This window comes from Chlorocebus sabaeus, chromosome 7 (assembly GCF_047675955.1).
Source record: "Chlorocebus sabaeus isolate Y175 chromosome 7, mChlSab1.0.hap1, whole genome shotgun sequence".
NCBI classification, from domain to species: domain Eukaryota; kingdom Metazoa; phylum Chordata; class Mammalia; order Primates; family Cercopithecidae; genus Chlorocebus; species Chlorocebus sabaeus.
The window spans coordinates 136,258,073-136,282,026 of NC_132910.1; the positions used below are offsets into that span (position 1 = coordinate 136,258,073).

At 40.0% G+C, this 23,954-nt stretch overlaps 1 protein-coding gene across 11 annotated transcripts in view; it reads right to left on the reverse strand.

The window, feature by feature from the left end:
* SORBS2 (sorbin and SH3 domain containing 2) overlaps positions 1–23,954 on the reverse strand; it is a 237,125-nt gene that overhangs the window by 37,549 nt on the left and 175,622 nt on the right. For 2 of the 11 annotated variants that reach the window (XM_073017778.1, XM_073017779.1), the window contains 5 exons: positions 16,999–17,157; positions 16,204–16,287; positions 13,195–13,251; positions 8,399–8,448; positions 4,701–4,888 (listed from right to left, as the gene is read on the reverse strand). In XM_073017778.1, the coding sequence (XP_072873879.1) occupies positions 4,701–4,888; positions 8,399–8,448; positions 13,195–13,251; positions 16,204–16,287; positions 16,999–17,157 (538 nt within the window). Of the gene's footprint in view, positions 1–780; positions 2,359–4,700; positions 4,889–8,398; positions 8,449–13,194; positions 13,252–16,203; positions 16,288–16,998; positions 17,158–23,954 lie in introns of all 11 variants that reach the window. The other 9 variants (XM_037994454.2, XM_008000474.3, XM_037994473.2 and 6 more) reach the window with 6 other exon arrangements.

Genomic DNA, 23,954 nt, shown 5'->3' on the forward strand with positions numbered 1-23,954 from the left:
TTTCAACTGCTGTTTATTCTTGTGTTGCCACTTCAAAGTTATCTATGAAAACAGAGTTTAGAATCACTTTTAGCCTGAATAATGTAATTCAAATTTCAATACAGGACTGTTTTAGCAGAAAGAGAAAGTGAATGAATTAAGTAATGGAAAAGAGAAAATGAATACACTAAATGGTGGAAATGGGACTTTTATATATACAGCTTAAAGATACATTCACAAAAATTTTATCACAATTGTGTCCTTGAAATGGAGAAAGCTATTAAGCAAGTCCTAATTTCTTTGTGTCCATCAATTACTGATCACATCTTTCAGTTTTGCTTCTTGAATGTTTTGATATAGTATCTTCTATATAGAATGTGAGCAAATTATTTATGAACAGAATGAATATAAAGTTTTAAAGTTAACATCCACATTTTTAAAAGGCTATTTGTGGAACTATAGGTTTTGATTCATGTCACAACGTAATTTATCATCTCAGTGTGAGTAATGGTTGCTTCAACCCTAATCCTGAGCTACACAATGGCCTTCCCTCTCGTTTTTGAAAGAGTAAATTTTTGTGAATTGATGATCACTTTAAGCCACACATCAAGTCCAAATATCACATGGGCAAATGAGCAATATTCAGTAACACATATTTGCACAACAAGTTTTTGCTTCACAACACATAACGACGCCAAATGGTCTCCCAGCTCGGGAGTGATGAGATGTTGGAATGGACAATGAAAGAGCTGGAGGGTGGGTCTCTGAACCACAAGGAAAAAGAAAGAAAAGCTCATCCACCTTGGAGTGCACCGCCACGGTCTTGGTGGTGGTAGTTGTTGGCTGTGTCCACGTCTTGGAAAGAGGCACTGTGAGGCATTCTCCCGCAATCATTCTGGTAGGGTGGACAATGAATAGCACCATCTTGAGGCAGTGGGTGGAGAGGCTGGTGCAGGGGGCTCCTCCTCAGTGCCCTCAGGGACGAGTTCCTCTCGGGAACATCTGGCAGCAGCTCACTGATGAGACGGTGCAAGATGCTGTTGTCTGGCAAGCTCCCCCTTTTCTTTTCAGCTTTAATTTGGTCACAAATGTCTTTAAGGGCAGAGTCCAGAGCCTCAAACACAGACGCTTTACATGTTGCCTTTTCAGTCTGTTTCTTAGGGGCTGAATTTCTTTTCCTGCGGAAAGGCACAGGACTGACTAGAAAAGCCAGTTTAGAAAGGCCAGGGTCCATTTCTTGCCTTCTGGGCTCCTCGGGGTTTTCGTGTCTGGCTCTTTCGTGTTTCAACATCGTGGTAAATCGAGTGTAGGAGGCCGGGCATCTGCCTTTGCAGGAGCTGATGAGGTGGCGGTGGTGGTGGTGGTGATGGTGGTGGTGGTGGTGGCTGGATCCATAAAAGCTTTCCGAGGATGTGAAGGAAAAGTGATCAAAGTCACTTTCACTGCAGAAGGATGACCCCTCTACGTGAATGTAGTCACTGTGGTCAGACACGACCCCATCCTGGTCGCTGTCGGAAAACTCCACGTGAGCTCTGGGCTGCTCATCGCTGGTGACTTCGATGTGAATGGGCACCAGGGCGTTAGACGTGCAGCCTCGTTGGCCCTGAGAGGGGTGTCCACTCTGATTTTCTTCCTCCAGCAAATACTCAATGGAGAATCGCCTCTTGGGACATAGGCCGTTTTGTGGTGGTTCTAGGGTGACGGGAGATAGCATGTCATCCCCTAAGTTGGGCATGGATTTGGACTTCTGAATCAGCTTTTCGAATTCAGAAATGCGCGTGGGCACCATGTCCCGGGGCACCTCCTCCGTGGAGGACTGGCTCCAGGCCTGCAGCAGGCCCTTGTGCTGCTGCTCGCTCTCGTACTGCAGTATCCTGGACTTCACGGAGCAGATCACCTCGGAATTCATCAGGTCCTTGCGGTTAATGCGGTGCATCTTCTTGTACATCTTTAGGAACCCCGGGGCGTTGTGGGCTGACCGGTGTCTGATCCTCGACCTGCCCGCGCTGCGAACCTCCTGGATGTAGGGCGACCCCCAGGCGCTGCGGCAGCTGTCTTTGGAGTCCTCGTCACACAACAGGGAGCCCATACTTTCTGACTTGATTTTCGGGTCCGGGAAGCTCTCGCAGTCATCGTTTAGGAGATCGTCACAGCTCCGGGATTTCATTTTGGGAGAAACGGTTTCTTCTGTGCTGCTCCAGATTTCTGCATTTTGCCGGGCCATTTGCCAGCCGTTCTTGAAACTGATGGCCCTTGGGGAGTCCCGAGGGACGTCTAAGTGCTGTCTGTAAGTGCTACAGTAATCTAACTCACTGGGGGGGTTGCCGTTGAGCCCTGAGTAACTGCAAAGGGGTGGACACATTTTGCTATCATCCCCACCTTTTAATCCAGAGCAGCGTGGTAGAAGAGAGACATATGGAGAAGTTAAAAGGTTCACAAAGAGAGGAGAGCAGGTCAGTAAGCATCAGACAGCACAGCAAGGAGAAAGCAGTTAGTGTGTTTTAGTCTAGAGGCTGGTTGTTAACGCATGGAGCTTCAGCTCTAGAGAAAAGGTCTAATTCTAAAGCGAGCTCATACTTTTTCAATGAATGTAGCTTTGCAGAGAGAGTTGGCAAAACTATGCCTAAGAAGTAACTGATGGAAGCAAATACGCCTACTTCTATTGCATAATTCATACACCTTTCTGACAATACTGTTTGCCCAAAGCACAATAGTGCCTCTTCAGCTGATAGCATGATCTGGTAGGAAAGGTTTAACAGTTAGTGTCAAAAGTGTTCTACACTTAATCAATTTAACAGGGCCGGAATTGGAGTCTCATTTGATTCATAATGATACACAGGTAGAGAGGGGTTTATACATTTACATCTAATTAATACTCTCATGACTATATCAAATAATTTTTTATGGGTTTTGGATTTTAAAAGCTATAAGGCAAAGTATTCTCCAAAATTGCAAAATCAAAATGCTGTGAACTATTGCTGCTAACATTTTTCCAAGAAAAAAAATAGCTAAAGCTCTTTAAACTAACTAATTTACCTCTTAAATTGCTCTACGTTTAACCTCTTATTAGGTACATAGTTCTCATAGGAAAACTGAATATAATGTAAAGCTTTCATCAGAGGCGCATATATCATGCTTTTTTTCTGGGAAGAGTTTTTAAAAAATATTTGCAATTTGATAATAGAGACGTACACTTGGATTCAATTTTGAATAGCTATGGAAATGTTCTTTTGTTTTGCTGAGTTAACAAACAAATGAGAAGCCAAATTATATCTAACAGGACAATTTCTTCTTAGAAATAAAATCTAATGGAGGAAAATATCTCTATTCAATATGCATACCTTACAATGTTCTCTAAATTCTTTAAAAGTAGGTGAGCACATTAGGTAGATATGTACTGCCTGGGAAAGGAAGTTGATTTAACACTCCCTGTGATAAAACACATATCTACATTTATCAGAATCCTTTTAACTTCTGGGTAGTATACAATAATAATGAGTCAATGGCATTGCATGACTTACTTGTTACCTTAAGATATTCATTGGAATAAGTGAGTTGGATCTGATAAGGCATCTCTGCTCCTCAGAGGAAAGGAGGATGGATGGAGCTCATATGCCCTGAACCATCAGCTGATATCACAGCTTTACCAGGCCTTAAAAGGGCTAGGCCTCCACCTACTCAGAGTCCAATCATCACAACCAGAATATCTTTTGCACACAAATCAGCTATCACTTTTAACTATCACGTGGCAATGGTTTTAGTGAGTATAGTTGATAGGTGTAGCTGAATCGCTCTGGTTTTACAGAAACTTATGTTAGAGCTCAATTTCTTCACATATTTCAAAATCTCGTTCTCTTCTGTTTCGATCCCGAGATATTAGAAGAGATTGTGTGGTTCCATATTTGGTAGAGCCCTAGCTCCCTGTGGATGCTGGTTCAATCCTCACTCTCCATCTCAGAAATATTCCTGTCCTCAAGGAAGACCACTAAATGGTCTTCCAGAAACCAGAAGGAGTGACTTACTTCTTTCAACAGTGAGCTCCCTACACCTGCAGTGAGGAGACAGGCAGCCCAGAAAAAAAGGCTTGGTGATTCCTGAATGATGTAATTACGGTCTGGGACCAATCAGTCCTAACTGTGAACTGCTGTGAATTGACCACTATGTTACCCGGTAGGATGTGGATGCTCCACTGTTCATACGAAGGTGGCCCAAAATATACAGCAAATGGCTAAATAAATTAATAGGTTGGATTTTTTTTTTTTAAATCTAGAATTGAATAACTTTTTAAAACCTCCAAACCAATGTATATTTTAGGTAACAATTTCCTCTGTTGCTGCTTGTAATTTCTATCCTATAAATTTGACTGATTTGCTAGTTGTAGAAACATTAGAAAATTTTGACTATACGTCAATGTTTACAAATGATATCTTTTAGTAGCCTGATGATACATATTTGATACTTTGAATTTGTTTAGAAAGGGATCTATTTGGGGGAAAAAAGCGTTAGCAGATGCTAGTTAGAGTTCTTGAAGCAACCTAAGTGGCTCGCCAGCTTGAGTCAGTCTGAGTGGGAAGAAAGCTATTGTTCTAAAACTGTATTTTATTCCAGACACTGTACGTGGGAGCTGGCATGTGCCACTATCACTGGGCCAGCTTTCACACAGTGCTCTAGGCTAAAATGTAAACTAGTAAATTGTTGTGTTTTCATTTACTATTGCTCACCTTTTGCTCTCGATGGGGAAGAAGGAGAAGAGCTAGTGAAAGACTTTGTAAGGTTGGTGCTTGATCCTGGGAGGTCCGCTCGGCCTGGGCTAGTCCTGCTCACACTTTGATCTCCCAAGCCCCGTGGTGGACCCACGGCAGGCTCGCTCTTCCTCCGCTTCCTGAAGTCACTGGCCATGCTTGCAGAACTGAAAGAAGGAATCAGATCTGTTTGATTGGCACTGGAGGAGGTTAAGGCGTGCACCAGAAAAACCAGTGGAACGTGCTAGTGACTCCTAAACTTCTATCCCCAAAACTGCATGGCTAGGAACCCATCCCTCAATGTTCAACATGATTTCTCTAGAAGGATCCTTTTAAAAATGAATAGACTTTATTATTTATTTATTTTGAGATGACTTCTGGCTCCGTCACCCAGGCTGGAAGTGCAGTGGTGCAATCACAGCTCGTTGCAACCCCAAACTCCTGGGCTCAAGGGATACTCCTGCCTCAACCTCCTGAGTAGCTGGGACCACAGGCGTGCACCACCACATCTGGCTAATTATTTAAATTTTTATTTGCATAGAGACAGAGTCTCACTATGTTGCCCAGACTGGGTTGAGACAGAGTCTCAAACCCCTGAGCTCAAGTGATCCTCCATCCTCAGTCTCCTGAAGTGTTGGGATTACAGGCATGAACCACTGTGCCCGGCCGACTTAATTTTTTTAGAGCAGTTTTAGGCTCGCGGAAATGATGATTGGAAAGTGTAGAGAGTTTCCTTATAGTCCCTTTCCTCTTGTACAGTTTCCCTTATCATTTACATATTCTTTTAGTGGGGTACATTGTTACAATTGATGGATCTACCTTGATGCATCTTCACCCCAAGTCCATAGCTTACATTTGAGTTCGTGTTTTATCTTAAACATTTTATGGGTTTTGAGAAATGTATAATGATGTGTGTCCATCACTAATGTGTCAATCACATAAAATAGTTTTACTGCCATAAAAAGTTTCTGTTCTCCAGCTTTTCATCCCTCCCTTCCTCCCGCTCATCCTGGCACCCATTGATCTTTCCACGGCCTCCTCAGTTTTGCCTTTTCACCATGCCCAGTTGATATCATGCAGGATGTGGCCTCTCAGATTGGCTTCCTTCACTCAGTAATACACTTTTAAGGTTTCTCCATGTGCTTTTTGTCACTTGATAGCTCATTTCTTTGCGTTGCTGGGCCACATTCTATTCCACAGATGGGCCAGAGTTTATTTATCCATTCACCTATTGAAGGACATCTTGGTTGCTTCCAAGTTCTAGCAATTATAAATAATGCTCCTAAGAAAACCACCTGCTGGTTTTTGCGTGAACATAAGTTTTTAAACGTCTTTGAAGTCAAAATTCTCCTATAGTGAAATATGCTGTGATTGAGAATTCAGTGCTATAATTTGTATCTTATATCTTTTCTCTATAAAGTGGAGTTCTAATAACATGAATATATCCAGAGTGGCATACCAAATACAGGAAAGAACTGAAAAAAAAAAAAAAAGACATCAAGAGGGGCAAATTTCTCTCACCTCAAGGGTTGCCTGCAGCTTGTCCTATCATCTTAGCTTTAGAAGACATTGTATTGGAATTCCAATATTTTCTATTTAAATAATGAATGAAGACTGAGCATTATGGCTCATGTCTGTAATCAAGTACTTTGGGAGGTCAAGGCTGGAGGATGGCTCAAGGTCAGGAGTTTGAGACCAGCCTGGACAGCTAGTGAGACCCTGTCTCTACAGAAAATAAAAATTAGCCAGTTGTGCCATGTGCCTGTAGTTCCAACTATTCAGGAGGCTAAGATGGGAGGATAGCTTGAGCCCAGGAGTTTGAGGCTGCAGTGAGCCATGATTGCACCACTGCACTCCAGCTTGGGCAACAGAGCAAGACCCTGTCTCATCCGTCAATCAATCAATGAGTATCAGTTACCTGGTCAGCAAATTAACTATTAAAGATTCCTTCCTCTCATTTGCATAAAATACTGTCAATAGTCTAGACTAGCAGGGAGTTTGTGTCATAGTTTTGAGTTTGAGTACAGTACATTTAAGACAAACATTAATGAATGAAGCCACACATGGCACAGCATACTGTGCGTGAAATCCCTGGATTCTTAGACAAGAATTGTGTAGACAACAGTGATAACAGCAACAGCAGCAAACCCAGCTCCCATGGAGCCCAGCAGAATGCTATGTGCTTTATTTACGTTTTTGTCTTATTTAGCCCACACAGCAAACCTATGAGCTATGTGCTGTTATCTCAGTTTTACAAATGGTAAAGCCAATACATGTGCCTGGGATGTACGGAAGCGGAGAGGCAGACCTCAGAACTGGTTCGTCCTCTTCTGAAGAGGATGCTGCACCTCCTAGACCTGTTTTTGCTGTGACTGTCCTGTCACGTGAGGGTCTATGTGTCTTTACGGCAATCTTTAGATTAGATTAAAACTCTAAAATTCAAATGTTTTAGGTGCATAGATAGAGGCACAAGATAAAAAGGAGGGTTCGAGAGTTCCTTTCTCAGGGATGTTATTGTAGTTGGTTGGCACTCAGAAACCCAATTTACGATTGACCCAATTCACAAAGAAATCTACATAGAAGGGTAAATTAATGCTACTACATAAATATTTATTATTGATGTTACAATAGGGCTTGGAGTTTGTATTATTCAATATCACTATTGAACTATGTCTGAATATGTCCGAATTCTGTGACTTTTTTTTTTTGAGACTGAGTCTTGCTGTGTCATGAGGCTGGAGTGCAGTGGTGAGATCTTGACTCACTGCAACCTCTGCCTCCCTAGCTCAAGTGATTCTTCTACCTCAGCCTCCCAAGTACCTGGGACTATAGGTGCCCGCCACCATGTCCAGCTAATTTTTGTAGTTTTAGTAGTGATGGGGTTTCACCATGTTGGCCAGGATGGTCTCAATTTCTTGACCTCGTGATCTGCCCACCTCAGCCTCCCAGGTGCTGGGATTACAGGCATGAGTCATCGTGCCTGACCATGAATTTTGTAATATTTTAAAGAAAGTGTGATATTTAAAGCTAACAGAACTTACCTCAGGCGAACTCTGAGGGAAGTTAGGCCTAGCAGTGACAAGTTATCTTGCCTCAATTTCTTTTTTTTTTGTCTCTCCTTGCCAACTGTGTAAACTCGGTAAGTTACTGAGCCTAGGTGTCACTTTCCTCAGAGATAAAGTGAGGACACTAGTATTTAACCATAGTGTTGTCTCAGGATTGAATATGTTTTGTTCTTATGCCTCATTTATTAGTAGTATTAATAAAAGCATTTCTGATTTGTGTGGTCAGAGTATAATCAACAAATATGTGTAAAACAATTTTTAATCTATAATTTTTTTCAAACATATTATTATAAGGGCCACTTAACAACATTGAAAATTAGTTACTTACAATTCCCATCTAAAGAAAAGAAAACTGAGTATAGGGGAGTAAGGGAAGAGAAGGATATCTCAGTCTGTGAAGGAATTTATAATTAGTTCACTAATTTTTTGGAAATTCTTGAAATAATCATATAAAATGATGCTGAAACAAAATAAAACAACTTCATGAGGCATGGTACTTCAAATAAAAATGAGTGATACATAATACTCATTACTACTTCACTGAATAATTTTATTGTTGAAAAGGAAACCACTGGTATAGAATATTCTGCTACAACATAATGAGATTCTTACCTCATGGGTCTTTCCAGGCTTCTGTCTATAGACGACTGATACAAGGAGGCCTGTTAAGATAGAATAACAGTCCCATGAAAAATTTTACCGTGGCAGAATTTTGTTCACTTTTCAACATTAAATTAGGTATCCTTAAAAGAATATTATAAAAATTGAGGTTGAAAGTACCATTCATTATGACTATAAAAATGTCGTCCCAAAGAGATATCATGCAACTTGATTTCTACTTTGGACCTATCTGCTTTCTTTTCTGATATAATGCATTGCAGTTCTCTGTGTAGCTCAAATTATCCACAACCCAAGCATTGCATGGGGGAAATTAATAATATTTTCTCAGGAACACTGAAATAAGAGCTAAAGTTATTCTACAACCTCAACTTCAGAATCTTACCTGTTGACTGTAAATAGAAATTTCCTATAGAAAGGAATGGTTTGATGTTTAAAAAAATTTGCAGCCATCATTCAATCCTTATAAAACATCACATTTTAAATTCTTTGTTATTGTTGTTATGAAGTATTGTCTTCAAAATGTAACACATAAACAGAACTTAAGACACCATTCATCTGTCAACATAGACACGACATTTAAATAAAACCCATGGAGTTTGACTTGAAGAAACTAAAGTACCTGGTATTTCAATCAGGTAAATAGTTACACTTTTACAATTCGGCGAGTTCAGGGTTAGTTTAAAATAAATGAGCTAAAGAATCAAAATATGACTTTTTAAAAGTGCACTCTAAAATTTTTCCTTCATTCTGAATAATACACTGAAATAGATAGTAAGCAAAACTGATAATGTGAATTTTTTATTTTCCATGGCATCTACTGGGATAATTGCTAAAATATCTAAAAGGCAAGAGAGGACACTGAGCTATCAAGTGTTTGAGGTGACACTGTGGTATGATGTCCAGAAAGCACAGGGAGATGGCTGGGTGCGGTGGCTCATGCCTGTAATCCCAGCACTTTGGGAGGCCAACGCGGGTGGATCATCTGTGGTCAGGAGTTCAAGACCAGTCTGACCAACATGGTGAAACCCTGTCTCTACTAAATACAAAAAGTGAGCCAGCTGTGGTGATACATTCCTGTAATCCCAGCTACTCAGGAGGCTGAGGCAAGAGAATTGCTTGAATCCAGGAGGCGGAGGTTGCAGTGAGTCGAGATCGCGCCACTGCACTCCAGCCTGGGCAATGAGAGTGAAACCCCGTCTCAAAAAAAACAAAACCAAAACCAAAAACCAAAAACCAAAAAACAAAACAAAACAAAAGTATAAAGGAAGTATAGGGAAATGTATGCCAAGTATAGATAGTTTTGGCTTTGGTCATGTTTGATGATCAATTCATCACAGATAAAATTTGGTTTGCTGAAGAACTGGAATTCTAGTTTAAAAATATTTGTCTGTATGAAAGCTTAAAAATGTCAGCCAGAAAGGGAGGATTTGACAAATGTTGTCTTAAGTTGCTATCATCTAGAAACATTTTATCAAGTATTAAAAATCTACTTAGTGGAAATCAAATCTCACTTTACAAACTATTTCTATAACTCAGTTTTCTATTAATTGGTAAATTAGCACCAATTAATCAATTAAAACATTAGTATAAAATTTTGCAATTCTGTATGAATATCAGTCTTACAAGGTCCCTTTTGCATAACTTATGCTTCTATTAACTAATATTTTAATTTAATTCTATCTTACTAAATGAAAATGGAATCTTGCCCAGAAACAAATGCATCTCTGCATGAGAATATTCCCACCCTCCTTTCAGACAGAAAAAGTGGATTCTAATATTTTTAGTTCCTAGAAAATATTTAAATTCCTAGGTTCTCAACAAATATAAAATTAGGAGAAAAGTTTGGTTTGCTAGTCTGATATGTTTACTTGGTTATTTTAATTTGCTGAGCGCTGAATCAGACACTGGGAAGGTAGAAAAATAGATACTAAGTATGAAAGAAAGCAAACAAGTAAAAAAATAAAATCAGATAGTTGTATTACCATTAGGAAATATTAATTCTACTTGTTTGCAGAAGAGCAACGAGCTCACCAACGAGCCTGAGAGCATTGGTGTCTGTGCAGAGCATGGTTTTCAAGGGACACACTTACACATGGCTGATGAGCAAAAAGTGTCAAGTTCAGAACACTCTGAGAACACCCTGACCGTGATCACAAAACTTGAATTGTCAACTTATAATGAGCCTAAACAACATTGTAATGTGAAATAAAACGTAGTGTAAGAACTCATTGTGTTTCAGGGTTAGGCTAAGAAACTACCATTTCTCCTTGTACTAGTTTTCTACATTCAAAAGAAACTAAAACCAGTTTTGTGGTTTCATGTACACTCAGAGAAAGTTCAGTATTAAATTATAAGACAACAGTAAAAAATCTAGATTGATGACTGAGAGAAAAACTTGTACAATAATTGTAAGAAGGGTACTCATCCCAAAATGAAAATTGTCTCCAGGGTTACAAATTTTATCAATTATGATCTACTGAGTATTTACATATTACCATTATTTTAACACACTTAGAAGGTCAATTTAGTGAAGTACAGATACTGAATCACTCTTTCTGTTAAGTAACTATTAGATTAAATTTTGCTTAAATATCCATAACTGTTCTTCATTAATGCCAGTTTTCCAGTTATGGATTAAAAACTATGTTATTCATGGTAATATACCAGGCAGTTGATAAATGGTAGCTAAGGTAATGTCTAATCAATTACATTTTTTAACCAGAAATGTTTAATAACAAAAGGTTATTAAAAATCCAGAACCTTAAGAGAATATATTTTCTTACATTCTGAAAAACTATAATGTGAAATTAATAACATAGTTAACATATGCTATTAGAATCATACAGCACTCCCTCCCAATCCCAGAGATAACTGGCAAATAGGTCAACTATTGGCAAAGCGCTTTTTATGTGTTTTTTTTTTGCCACCACCATCACATGATAGAATGCAGAGAATTAAGTTTCTACTATTTCTATGCCCAAGAATTATTGTGTAATATTAATTATCAGAACTCTTTTCAAAGAAATTCAATAGTTAATAAGAAATAATATTAAGTAATTTGTTTTTAAAAGATTTATCCTCTAAATATATATCTTGGAAGTGCTAAAAAGTGTGATATACAGGAAACAGCACTAAAATGAAGGTTAAGAGATATATATGTATTTTTCCGCCACTATCTTACCATGTGATTTTGGACTTACTTCTTAAAATTATTGCACTCTACTTTTTTTTTAACTGAAAAATGAGTGAGTTGGACATGATGCACTCTAAATTCCATTTCAGTTATCTATGAACCAACTATCTTAAAAACACCCTAGAAATATCTGAGAAAAATATCTGACCACATTGAATTTCAAAATAAATTCTTGGGTTGCTCATATGTTGAAATGAGACTATTTCTGCAGATATTAAGGTAACATAACATACAGAATATAACCCCTTGTTTTATTTGATTTTCTTCAGATTACATGCCTGCCTGCCTGGCTATAAAATGTAAGCCTTTAGAAATGGCTGAATTCAATAACCCAAAATGTTCCTGATTACTCTATTTTACTTTTTCTTTAATATATAAATATTTTGATCTCTTCTCAGTTTTAACACACACTCTGATGTTTACCACAGGGTAAATAATTTGAAATTGCAAATTGAAACTCTAGAAATTTGCATATTTCCTTGAGACTCTATACCTGCAATTCCAGTGGTCACCACTATGTGTCAGTAGTACCTCCTACAACATAAATGTTCTACTAGTTTTGTTTTCCAGCTGCACGTATTTAAGACTTTTAATGAAAATAAGATATTTATTGTGTTTTAGTATTCACTTAAGACCAACTACTGTGCAAAAAACAGTTTATTTACTTTGTTCCCATGCTAGTTGCTTCTAAGAGTTCCTTACAAGGAGGCTTTTATATAGCTGATGGCTACCAAAACAGTGCCATTTCTGCTTGTGTCTTCTAATGAGTCTTTTATCTACTTTCTAAAGTAATTTTCTGCTTTTCTTCACAGACAGCAGGGTAACAAGTTTTTGACTCTGGATAATTTCTGCCTATTTCATGCTCTCTTTCAAATAAAACTCTGATTCAAATAAAAATGTACATTGGCTGCCATAAATTTTTCACCTAGTTGAATATTATAGGCTCTTAAGTAGAGACTGCAAATGCATTTCATTTTATATGCCAGTGATAATTTGTTATAGTGGCTTCCTGGATTACAGTGTTGAGAAGGAGTAATAATGTCTGTCATGGGTATGAAACTGGGAAGTTGTGATTCACAATTTCCAGGTATTTGCCAGCCCTATTCTTGACTGATAATACAATCTATAAGTTGTATTTAGGAAAATGAAAGAATAACAATAAATTTTAGAAATATGTGGGACATAGGCATCTGATTATCCACACTCCAAGCATTATAATAGAATGGTTCTAAGAAGCCTTCTAGTAGTAGTTTACTCTGTCTAATAAAAACAGGTGGTTAATATATGCACTAAGACTAATACTCTTGATTTTTTATTTTCACACTGCTGAATACCAGAACTACATAGGATAGTATAACTAGCAGTTGCGGTTGGAATGATTCTTCACCCAGAGTCCAGATATAGCCAACAACTCTGGTATAATTAATGTCCAGGCAATGATACTGGATGCAACATAATGATGCAAAGATAGATTTTTTTTTTTTTTTCAAAAATAGCTTAGACATTACAGAGAATTGTAAAACACAGATGTGCGGAATCACAGTCACAGCCTCTACAGGAGATATCTGAAAAAGAGAGAATAACGTGTTTTTACCTCATTGAAAACACCAGAAGAATGATCTTGAACATAGTCCAGAGGCTTTTTAGGAGGCTGGGTGTAGATGCACCATAGAAGCAGAAGTGTAGGGATGGAATGGAGGAGAGTCAATGGCAGCAAGGAATGAACATGTGGAAAAGGTGACAACAGTTAGAAATTGAGTGTTGACAGCACCAGCTACACAAACAGAATGACATGAATGGAGCAAAATAGGGGCAGCTGGGAGGAAGTGTGCAACGTTTGCAAATATTCTCAAGCACTGGGAAAATTCGCTAGTGTTCAATTAGTATATTTATAAACTCATTTTGTCAAATTTAATTAGCACTCCTAGTCTCTGGCCACAGAGGAAAGCAAGGTATATTACAGAAACATTAAAGGAGCAAGTGGATAGCATGCTGGTGAGTTTCCATGTGTGGCTGAAAATGATTATGGAAAATGCTGATAATTTAGGCTCAGTACAGAATAGTCCCTATAAGCTTTCTTTTAAAAACTTTTTATTTTATTTTATTTTTTTGAGACAGGGTTTCACTCTGTCACCCAGGCTGAAGTGTAGTGGGACCATCTCAGCTCACTGTAACCTCTGCCACCTGGGTTCAAGTGATTCTCCCACCTCAGCCTCCTGAGTAGCTGGGATTACAGGCGTGCGCCACCACGCCCAGCTAATTTTTGTATTTTTAGTAGAGAAGGGGTTTCACCATGTTGGCCAGGCTGGTCTCAAACTCCTGACTTCAAGTGATCCTCCTGCCTCAGCCTCCCAAAGTGCTGGGTTTACAGGTGTGAGCCACCATGCCTGGCCGTCCATATAAACTTTCTAACCAACAGCAACAATACATATAAAATAAAGCTAGAGAATGTTTTTCTTTGAAATAAAATACATTTATGTTCACACTAAGATACAAATGAGAAAAAGTGAGAGAAAACATTCCTCCTATGAGATAATAACGTAGGAAAAGTTCGTTGGTTTGTATTCATTTACAGTCACTTTTGATTCAGTTCAATAAGCTACCTTGAGTCTAACCAAGTCTCCTTTGCAGTTTAATGGACAGAAGAGACTACCATCACCAATCAGTAAGCCATATATGGTCAATATACAAGTATATAAATCAGCATATGGTATAGAAATGGTTATATCTTGTTTTCTAAAAAACCATCAATGTAACTGGTATGTTATTTAAGAGTCTAAAATGCATAAAAACATGTGTAACTGACACACATCAAATGCACTGCTGTTGGTGGATACAGTTCCTAATCAGGGAAGTTGTTAGCTGAACCTTGAGTTGACTCTTTTTTCTTTTTTTTTTTTTGAGATGGAGTCTTGCTGTGTCACCCAGGCTGGAGTGTAGTGGCGAGATCTTGGCTCACTGCAAGCTCTGCCTCCCGGGTTCACACCATTCTCCTGCCTCAGCCTCCTGAGTAGCTGGGACTACAGGCACCTGCCACCATGCCTGGCTAATTTTTTGTATTTTTAGTAGAGACAGGGTTTCACCGTGTTAGCCAGGATGGTCTCGATCTCCTGACCTCATGACCTGCCCGCCTTGGCCTCCCAAAGTGCTGGGATTACAGGTGTGAACCACCAGGCCTGGCTGACTCTTTTTTTATTTGAGACGGAGTTTCACTCTGTCACCCAGGCTGGAGTGCAGTGGCGCAATCTCAGCTCACTGCAACCTCTGCCTCGGTTCAAGTGATTCTCCTGCCTCAGTCTCCCAAGTTGCTGGGACTACAGGCGCCCACCACCACGCCCAACTAATTTTTGTATTTTTAGTAGAGACAGGGGCTTCACCATGTTAGCCAGGATGGTCTCCATCTCCTGACTTCGTGATCTGCCCGCCTCGGCCTCCCAAGGTGCTGGGATTACAGGCGTGAGCCACCGTGCCTGGCCGCGAGTTGACTTCTTACCCCCAAAAGACTAAGCAATAAGGCCCAGCCTCGGGGCTTCCTCTGGTGGGAGCCTGGGGATTAGAGAAGTTGTGATGCCTTTCACTAGCAAGTCTGGAAATCCAGATCCACAGGGGCTTCCTGAGTTTTTTCTTTGCTTATATCCCTAGTGGAAAACTAGGTACAATCATGTGTTGCATAACGACGTTTCCGTCAACGATGCACCCCGTAGATGACGGTGGTCCCGTGGGATTGTAAGACTGTATTTTTACCTTTTCTATGTTTAGATTTTCTTAGGTACACAAATACCTGCCAGTGCGTTACAGTTGCCCACAGTATGGAGTGCAGTAACCTGCTGTACAGGTTTGTAGCCCAGGAGCAATGGGCCGCACCACACAGCCTAGGAGGGTAGCAGGCTCCAGCATCTGGGTTTGTGTAAGTACTCTGCGATGTTCGCACAATGGCAAGTTCACCTGATGACACATTTCTCAGAACCCGTCCACATCCTTAAGCAACATGTGACTGTATTTTATAGCGGGATTACTCTGGCAGTATATTATACTGAAAACCGCCCAGAGATTTTCATTTTTCTTTAACAGCCTCTGCGTTTAACTTCTTACTCTGCCATTTACCATTTGGGGCACATTACTTAACCCCTCCAGTCCGCATTTTCTTCTTATTGGAGGGGCATCAGGAGGCCTCGAGGAGACAGTGAAGACAGAACTCCACACTCCCCAGGTGCCTGACGTTGGCTCAGCAAACAGGACTCTCAACGTCAAGGTGCTCTTCTGCTTGAACTAGACCAAATAGACTGTAAACAAATACAAATCTTCTATAAAGTTGTCATAATTGCCTGAATATTTCAGCACAGAAACTACCTCAACATTTTGAACTTGCAATGAATTAGATATAAAGACCTAATGAATGACTACAAACCATATAGGAAATGTCTGAACACATTTAACCATTTGGTACAGAAATGAACCTGGACTACGCTGTACCCGATTTGTGTATACATTATGCATTCGGCCTTCATTCTCTGAATGACACCCACGTCTCCTGATAATGGTATTTTAGAAATCAAACAGTATACTCCTAGTTTTCTTATATTAATAGTCTAGCCTCACTTACCGGGCGTCCAAACTCCAGTTCTGAAAAGAATTTATACCAGGGCTCATTTTCTAAATCTATGTCATCTGGATTTATGCGATCAGTCTAGAGCAGATGTGAAGGAAAAGGGAAGGAAAAGGCACACTGAGCAAAGTGAGGGAAACGCTGTGTGGCACGAAAAAATCACGCGCGCATTCACACGCAAACATGCATCACCTCTCACCCCACGAACCTCAGCAGGAGAGAACGGAAGAAGTAAAGTAAAACAAGTAACATGAGGATGTGAAGGCGAGCTCCATGGCAGTGGGCCCCTAGTGCTTTCCTCTGTCCATCGTTTCTAATTGGCATAAGTGGTGGACAACTCTTGCTCGAGTTGATCCACTTATGCTTGAGGCATGAGCTATGGACCACTCTCCACGCAGTGAGCCTGGGTCTGGCTGGCACGCCTGATGTTTGGAATAGGCTCAACCCAGTCACCAAGTAGCTCTTTTGGGCGAGTCACTTCGTCGCCCCTGCCCTCGTTGGTGGCCAGCAGTCCCAGCATGGGAGCCTACAGTCTGCAGACAACTCACTGGGGGCAGGCAGGTGGAAAGCCTGGGACGGGGAAGAGTGCGGGAGGGGTGGGAAGAGAGGCGAGCTGGGGGAGCGGGACAGGGCGTTGGGGGGCTCTCAGGGGCCTGTGGATGAGAAGATTCTGGGGCCTGGGTGGGTGCGAGCGGGGCCCGGGGTAGTGGGAGTCGCCAGGCTCTGAGCAAGCGAGGGCTGCACCTGCACATCTGCCAGGCATTAAGAAAGGTAAGGAAGGGAGGAGCTCACCCGGGTGGGAGACAGAGCCGGGGCGCGCGAGCTTGGTGTGGGGGCGCCACTCCGGGGCGGAGGGGAGGGGCTACCAGTGACTTCTCCGAGGCGGGAGCTAGAAAGAGGCTTCCGGCCAGGTTCCCTTGGAACAGGTGTTGGAGTTGTTGGGAGAGGGGGCTGCAAGAAAGAGGGGTGCAGAAACTGGTTCATTAGATGGAGGCTCTGGGCGGAACCGCGGGGACGCCCTGGCCGTGCGCCGGGCCTGCGTTAGGCCGGGAGGGGAGCGCGCGCCGGAGCGCGAAGTGTCCTTAGGGACCCAGGCACCCCGGGGGCGATCCCGGCCGCGGCGAAGCGCTGCCCACCAGGAGTCTCTCGGAATGTGGAGCAAGATGCCCAAGATTCACCTCCCGGCTGCCTACTTCGAGCTGAGAAGGGGATCTGGTTTTTCACAATACCGTGGATGGCGGGGCAGGGGAGGGAACTTGGGATAAAATCCCATCTTGGTTTCCTTGATGTTTTAATTTAGAGAAAAAGCCCATTTTATGATTGACTTGCTTCCCTTCGGAGGATTCTGAATGTTGTTTTTAAGATGAAAAAACTAGGAGTGTTAATATAAACAGTTGGAGAAAATACATACAATTATTTTAGTAATAGAAAACAAATGTAGTGTGTTTACTTTACCTAGCAATATCCTTAATATTTTCAAATAATACGCGCCTGACTAGATTGATTCAGGCTGCTGATTTTATATTAAGTCTAAGTGCTTAAAGTACTATATGCAAATTATTACTTCTTTGATAATTACTATATGACACTAATTAAATGTGGTAAAATTGAAGAATGTACAGTATCTTAAGTCAGAAAAAAAAATTCTAAGAAAAATTATATGGTTCCCTAAAAGTCACTGACTCTGGCTAGGAAAGGAGCTATGACTCCCAAGACATATTCCAGGAGGTCTAGTCAGGGCTCACTGCGTCAGAGCAATTCAGTATCATTTGCTTACAATTCTTAAAGGAACTCAGGGACTTAAAATTAAGTAGCAACATCTTGGTTATGAAAGAAACGCTATGTAACCCTCACAGTGCTGGGAGCTTGAAATATTCCATATTCCAACAAAAGCCATGATTTTGACATTGTTCTACTGTTTTATTGACTCATTGCACTCACAAGTTTTGCTAATGATACATAGTCTACACTTAATAATAAATCATACTCACAGTGTTTTTAGTGATGTGACTTTGTTTCAATATTTTATAATAAAAGATTATGATAGTTATTACAGACAATGATAGAAACGTTTGAGGCATCATGACAAAATAGTGCAAAAGCCTAAGTTATCCAAAAGATGTAGTGATCATAATTGTAAAGACTGTGTAGTGTCCTTGGGAAATGCTCACAGTGAGATATCAAGCGGTAAAAACAGAATCTAACCAGGCACTTGTACAGTAGTTACAATGGTATTACAAAGCTTGTCTCTGCATGAACACAGTCAAGAAAGTCACACATACACAAAAGACTACAATGCTGTTCTGATATTGAGACTGCTTGTTTTTTCTTTCTTTTAAATATTATTTTGCTTTCTTGTCATAATGTTATTTTTGTAATAAATTCAGAGAGAATATCCTACTATTAGACATGGGAAATGCCTAGAAATCTTGAAATATTTTTCCTTATTTACGCCAGTATTATATTTGGTTTACACCTCAGAAGTAATAGTGAAATTGGTAGAGACAAAGTATTCTAGTAACCAATTTGCTATTTTCTGTTGAATTTAAAAATTTAATTCAATTTACATTTGATTCAATAGTTGCAATAGTATTGAGATTTTAATGTCAATAAAGTACCATTTTTCTCCAATTATTATTTAGATCATTATAGATGCATAATTATTTTATGAAATGGTTTTACTGGAGCTGGTTTTTAGGGAAACTGACAGTAGAGAGAATTTCCAGTAATTTATCTTCTGTTTATAGAGACACTATTTCTTCTACAGGAAAACTAACCTCTGACTCTTTTAAACTTCATAGCTCCTAATGTTACACACTGAATGATATTATTAATTGATTATTATAACTTCTGCTTTCAAGAATAGTATTTTGTTTTGCTAAGGGGAGACAGAACCTTCTCTTAGAGGAAAGGAATCTGTTTAAGAAACATTATGAACAGCAGAGGGCAGCCAATGTACTAAATGAATACGACTTGTTAGCTGTGGAACTTTGACCCCCACCTTAAGAAAATATATAACAAATGGATATACCAAGTCCTGATTTATAGTAATGCATCTCTAGGATAGAATATGGAAAAGGAAACAGAATATCCTCCATTTTGCATCATACCTTAGAATGGCAGTTTTCCATTAATTATGCTTTTGTTGATTTAATAAGTCAATTTACAGTTACAATGGGAACTATCTAGAAGGCATGCCAATAGAAATTAGCAGAGAAAACACCCAAAACAATGATCGCTGGGAATTATCAATAACTGTGGAATGCAATGAAAGGCACATGTTTGAGTAGAGTTGTGTTAAAGGAAGTGTTAGTGGCAGAACTAGAGTTTTGTCTTTGCTGTGGTTAACCTATTGAATCTTTTATCATGCAATAATTAAATGTCCTGTGGAGGCACTGCTAAGGAACACGGAAGCCTCACAACAGTCAGTGACACACATACAGATGGTCAGTCAACAGATGGATATTCACACAAATCACTAATCTCAGTGATTTAACACTTTCCATGCAGAACATGGACATTCCTTTGAGTACAGCACTAATATTAACACTATTAACACTCAGAGACTCATTTAGGAAGTATGATTATGGTTCACTCTAATTGCTCAGAAAAGACAAAAGAGCAAAGATACTGATACGTATCTTTCCAATCTTGGTGTGATTTTTTTTTTTTTTTTGGTTTCTTTTCATAAAAAAAACAAACATCAGCAGACCTCCGTTTAAAGTTAACTTTGTGTCGTCAGTGCAAGAGGATGTGTTTAAGAAAAACTACAACCGTAATCTCACGTGTGATCCTTACTTTAAAGCTACCAAGGGTGAACAACTTTAAAAATTTTAGTGTTTTCTACAATTAAAAACATTCAATTGCTTTTGTGGTTATAGAAATTCCACTAAGTATTCTCAGTGAGGCATATGCTTTCTGTACGTTGTTCTATACAAAAGAAGTGCTGGTGCTATTTCGTTTTTGTTATGCTCATTCCATTTTAATCTTTAATGACATCGACTACCATGTTTTATATTTATTGTGGTTTCACAATAAATGCTATATACATTATCAGTTGGCATAATTCTTAATCGTCATCGGATGAAATTCCTTAAATTTTTATAGTTTAAGTATTGACTGACAATCCTTATTGATAAAGAAGCTTAAGCTCACTAAGGGTTTAAATTGCATTTCAACTCGGCACAGTGTTTTCCATGATTATTTTCTTCTGCTTTTATCGTGTTCAGGTTTAGTTATTATAGGGTAAGGTCACATTTTCATATTTTTTTTTTTTTTACTTTATCAAGCATACAGAGGTCCTAAACAAATGTTTTACTAATTTTTTTAAAATTTAACATTACTCACCTACAAACATATCCAATGTAATGGGATGTAAAGGTTTTAGTAATATTATCCCAGCAGAGTTTTTATGATTGTCTCATGGAAAAATTAAATTGTGGAAATACGGTTCTGATTTGTGGTTCGAGTCAGTTCAAGGCAAATTTCTGGTGACTGCTGCTAAGTACTTTTCCAGATCAAACATTAGGCCCAATTAATGAACATTTCTAAACTTACAGTCACATGAGTATTTATGAGCTTCAAACAAGTGCACTCATTTTACTTTTCCTGTTAAAGAACATAAATACATATGCCACTGATTCCTAAGGAAGATCTTTTTGCCAGGGTCTTGGGAGGACTTTTGTTCAAACAGTACTAACCCCCCTGCCTCCTCTGTATCCCAGGGAATCATGGAATTCGTGAGTCACTACTAATAGCGGTGTGTCAAATCCCTCCAAGAATGTTTTCAGACCCACTGGGCCTTTTGCACTAGAAATACATAGATTTCATAGATAAGCAACAGAACAAGGATTCAGTCCCTCACCAACTTTATCCTTTAACTGCAAGGGTGAAACCTGTGTTCATTCATTCACTTAGAAATTCCACGAATGCATATTCAATGAATACCTACTCTAGGCCAGGCATTGTGCCAGGTGTTGGGATACAACTACTGGACTAGTCACGGCCCTCACCTTCAAGAAGCTCAAGATTTCATGAGGAACACAGTGAAGTGCTATGGGCACATAGCAGGGAGAGCCTCCAACCTAGTGCTGAGGAGTCAGGCACATTCCCTGCGGGAGGGGAGATTGTGCTGGGACCTGGAGGGTGGGATGGAATTCTCCATGTGAAGGACCAGGTGGTGGGGAGAGCTTTTCCTGGTGGGAAGGAGCAGCCTTTACAGAGGTCCAGCAAGGCGGGAATTGAAAGTTCTCTGTGTAGCTGGAACCTAGTGAGGCAGGGAGGGTGGGAGGAGAGACGAGGCTGGAGAGGTCAGCTGGAGTCCAATCACAAGTCTTCTATAAAGTATGCTCAGGGTTTTAGATTTTGCTCGAAGGACAGTGAAGAGCCAGGAGCAGATTTTGAGCTGGAGGTTTTATAAAGATTTTCTAAAGATTGCCTCTGCTGTGGTGTGGAGACTAGACTGGAGAGGTAGGGAAATGAAGTAGGTGGCTGTCACTGTAGTCCAGGCACGGACAACTGTGGGCCAGAAGAGAGGAGCGGCGGTGGCATTTCTCCTGGCAGGCAGACATTGAGTCCACTGGAGGAGAGGGCACAACCCAAGAGGGCCCTTTGGAAAACTGGGCGGATGGAGAGGCCGTGTAAAGATTCAAAAGAGTAACATAGAATTACCCAGGTGCTGTGTATGGTTTTCAAAAATGAAAAATGAAAACAGCAAAGGAATGGTCCCAGCCGTCTTGGAGTCACAAGACATGAGAATGCACGGAGCAGACCGTGATAGCCCCCAGCGCTGCCGTTCGCCGTGATGCCACGCTCATTCAGCACGCGGCTCTTCAGTCTCTAGCTTGTATTTTCAAACACGTCAGAATCTTACGTAAACTGTATCAATATGCAGCCAGTCTCCACATCACCACTGCCCACTTGGCTCTTTTTGTTTTCTGGTTTATAGAGGCAATTGAAATGAAGTCAGGACTAATTTTTTTAAAAAAGATGATGAGCTAGTCCTACACTGGAGAAGCTGGCTAAAATGTTCCATACGGCCAGCTCAAACCATTTTGCTTAAGGCTGGTCCTCTCCAAAATTGTTTAGGAGGGGTAAAAATGTTGGTTCTTTCCATTTCTCCATAAGATAGCCATTCTCATTTCCTTCTAAGTCTCTAAGTTCCTTCTACTTATCTTCTCCTGTGGCTGCAGAGACCTATCCGCACTCGAATCTCTGTCACACTCATGGCTCCAGATCTTCCTGTCTTACAACCAGTCACATCTGCTGGTCCTGTGTGGTAACTACTTAGGGCCTAAGTTTCTGATAAAGTAAATCAAGTATACTTTATTATAAATTAGTCAATAAATAAACTAATTTATACTGCAAAATCATCGAATAAGCCAATCCAATAACGACTACAACTTAAATGTGTTTCCTGCTCAGCTACGCCTGGAGTGGCTGTACAGCAGTGACCAAGTGCGCCAGGCATGAGTATGCCTGGGCTCAACTCCTAGTTCTGGCTCCCACTGGCTATGTCTCCCTGGGGCAAGGCGAGCTAATGTGTGTTTCAGTCTCTTCATCTGTAACACGGAAATGCCACGTGTCTGCTTAATAGGACTGTTGGAAACTTTACATGAGATAAGGCATAAATTACTAATGACAGAGCCTGGCATAGAGTGAGTGCTCAATAACGGTTTACAATGATTGTTATTGCTATTATTATTGCTATTGTAAAACAAAGAGTCTTTAAAGTCTTTTCTAACCCAAAGACAAGAGTAATGTGCGAATTTCAGTCACAATGATAGGGTCAATGTATAAACCCTCAATGGAACAAAGGGAGCATTTTTTAGTTGTGTGTACTCTTGCATAGATATTAATTTATAGACTTGAAGTTCCTCAAGGTAGAGAGTGTGCCCTGTTCCCCGCTGTGCACCTCACATAAAGCCTGGCATGTAGCTGCTGCTCCATCAGTTCTGCTGAAAGACTAAATAACAGAAACATCCTGGTGGGAGAGCTTCTAAAACCAATCCTGTTTCCTGACACCACAGCTCCCAAAGCATTCCCATACATTTACCATGTTCATTATCCTAAGAGTCTCATAAATTATTAGAAAGATCATTAAAGTTTTATTGCTTAATTTAAATCTGAGACGTATTATTTTGCTGTTTTCAATTTTATGCATTGGTGACATTGTGTTTCACTCAATTCTCATTCTGGAAATTTCAGAGTAGCATGATACTCAATCATAGAAACTAGTAAATGGGTTATAAGTTTGCAATGGTGCCTGCAAATCAGTGATTTTTTTTTCTTTCAGTTTTTCTTTCATAGTCCTGTTATTCTAAAAGATATGAGTTATTTAAAGAAAGGGTAAGAAGGCTTAGATGAATATCATGTATGAATTATCCGATGATAAGGTTTTGAACATGCTTCTCTAGAACACAACCACAAATACAGGGTTTCAAAAACTAAATCAAGGACACTCATGTTGGGTGTGGCAAGGCTAAGGCTTCCAATTAAACCACAGGGCTGGCCTTAGATTATATATGAGTGTGATTTCTTGGAGACTCTTGAAGGAGCTCCACAAAGAAAACTCTCTTTTTCCTATTCACTGACACCTAAAATTCTTTTAGAGCAAAAATGAGAGTAAATTGCAATTGATTGCAAATGTTTTCCTAGAAGTAGATTTGGAAGGAGGTGCAGAGGAACTGTGGAGTTTCAAAGAAAATCCTGAGGGCACTGATTTCTGAGGGGAAGCAAAGAACATGCAA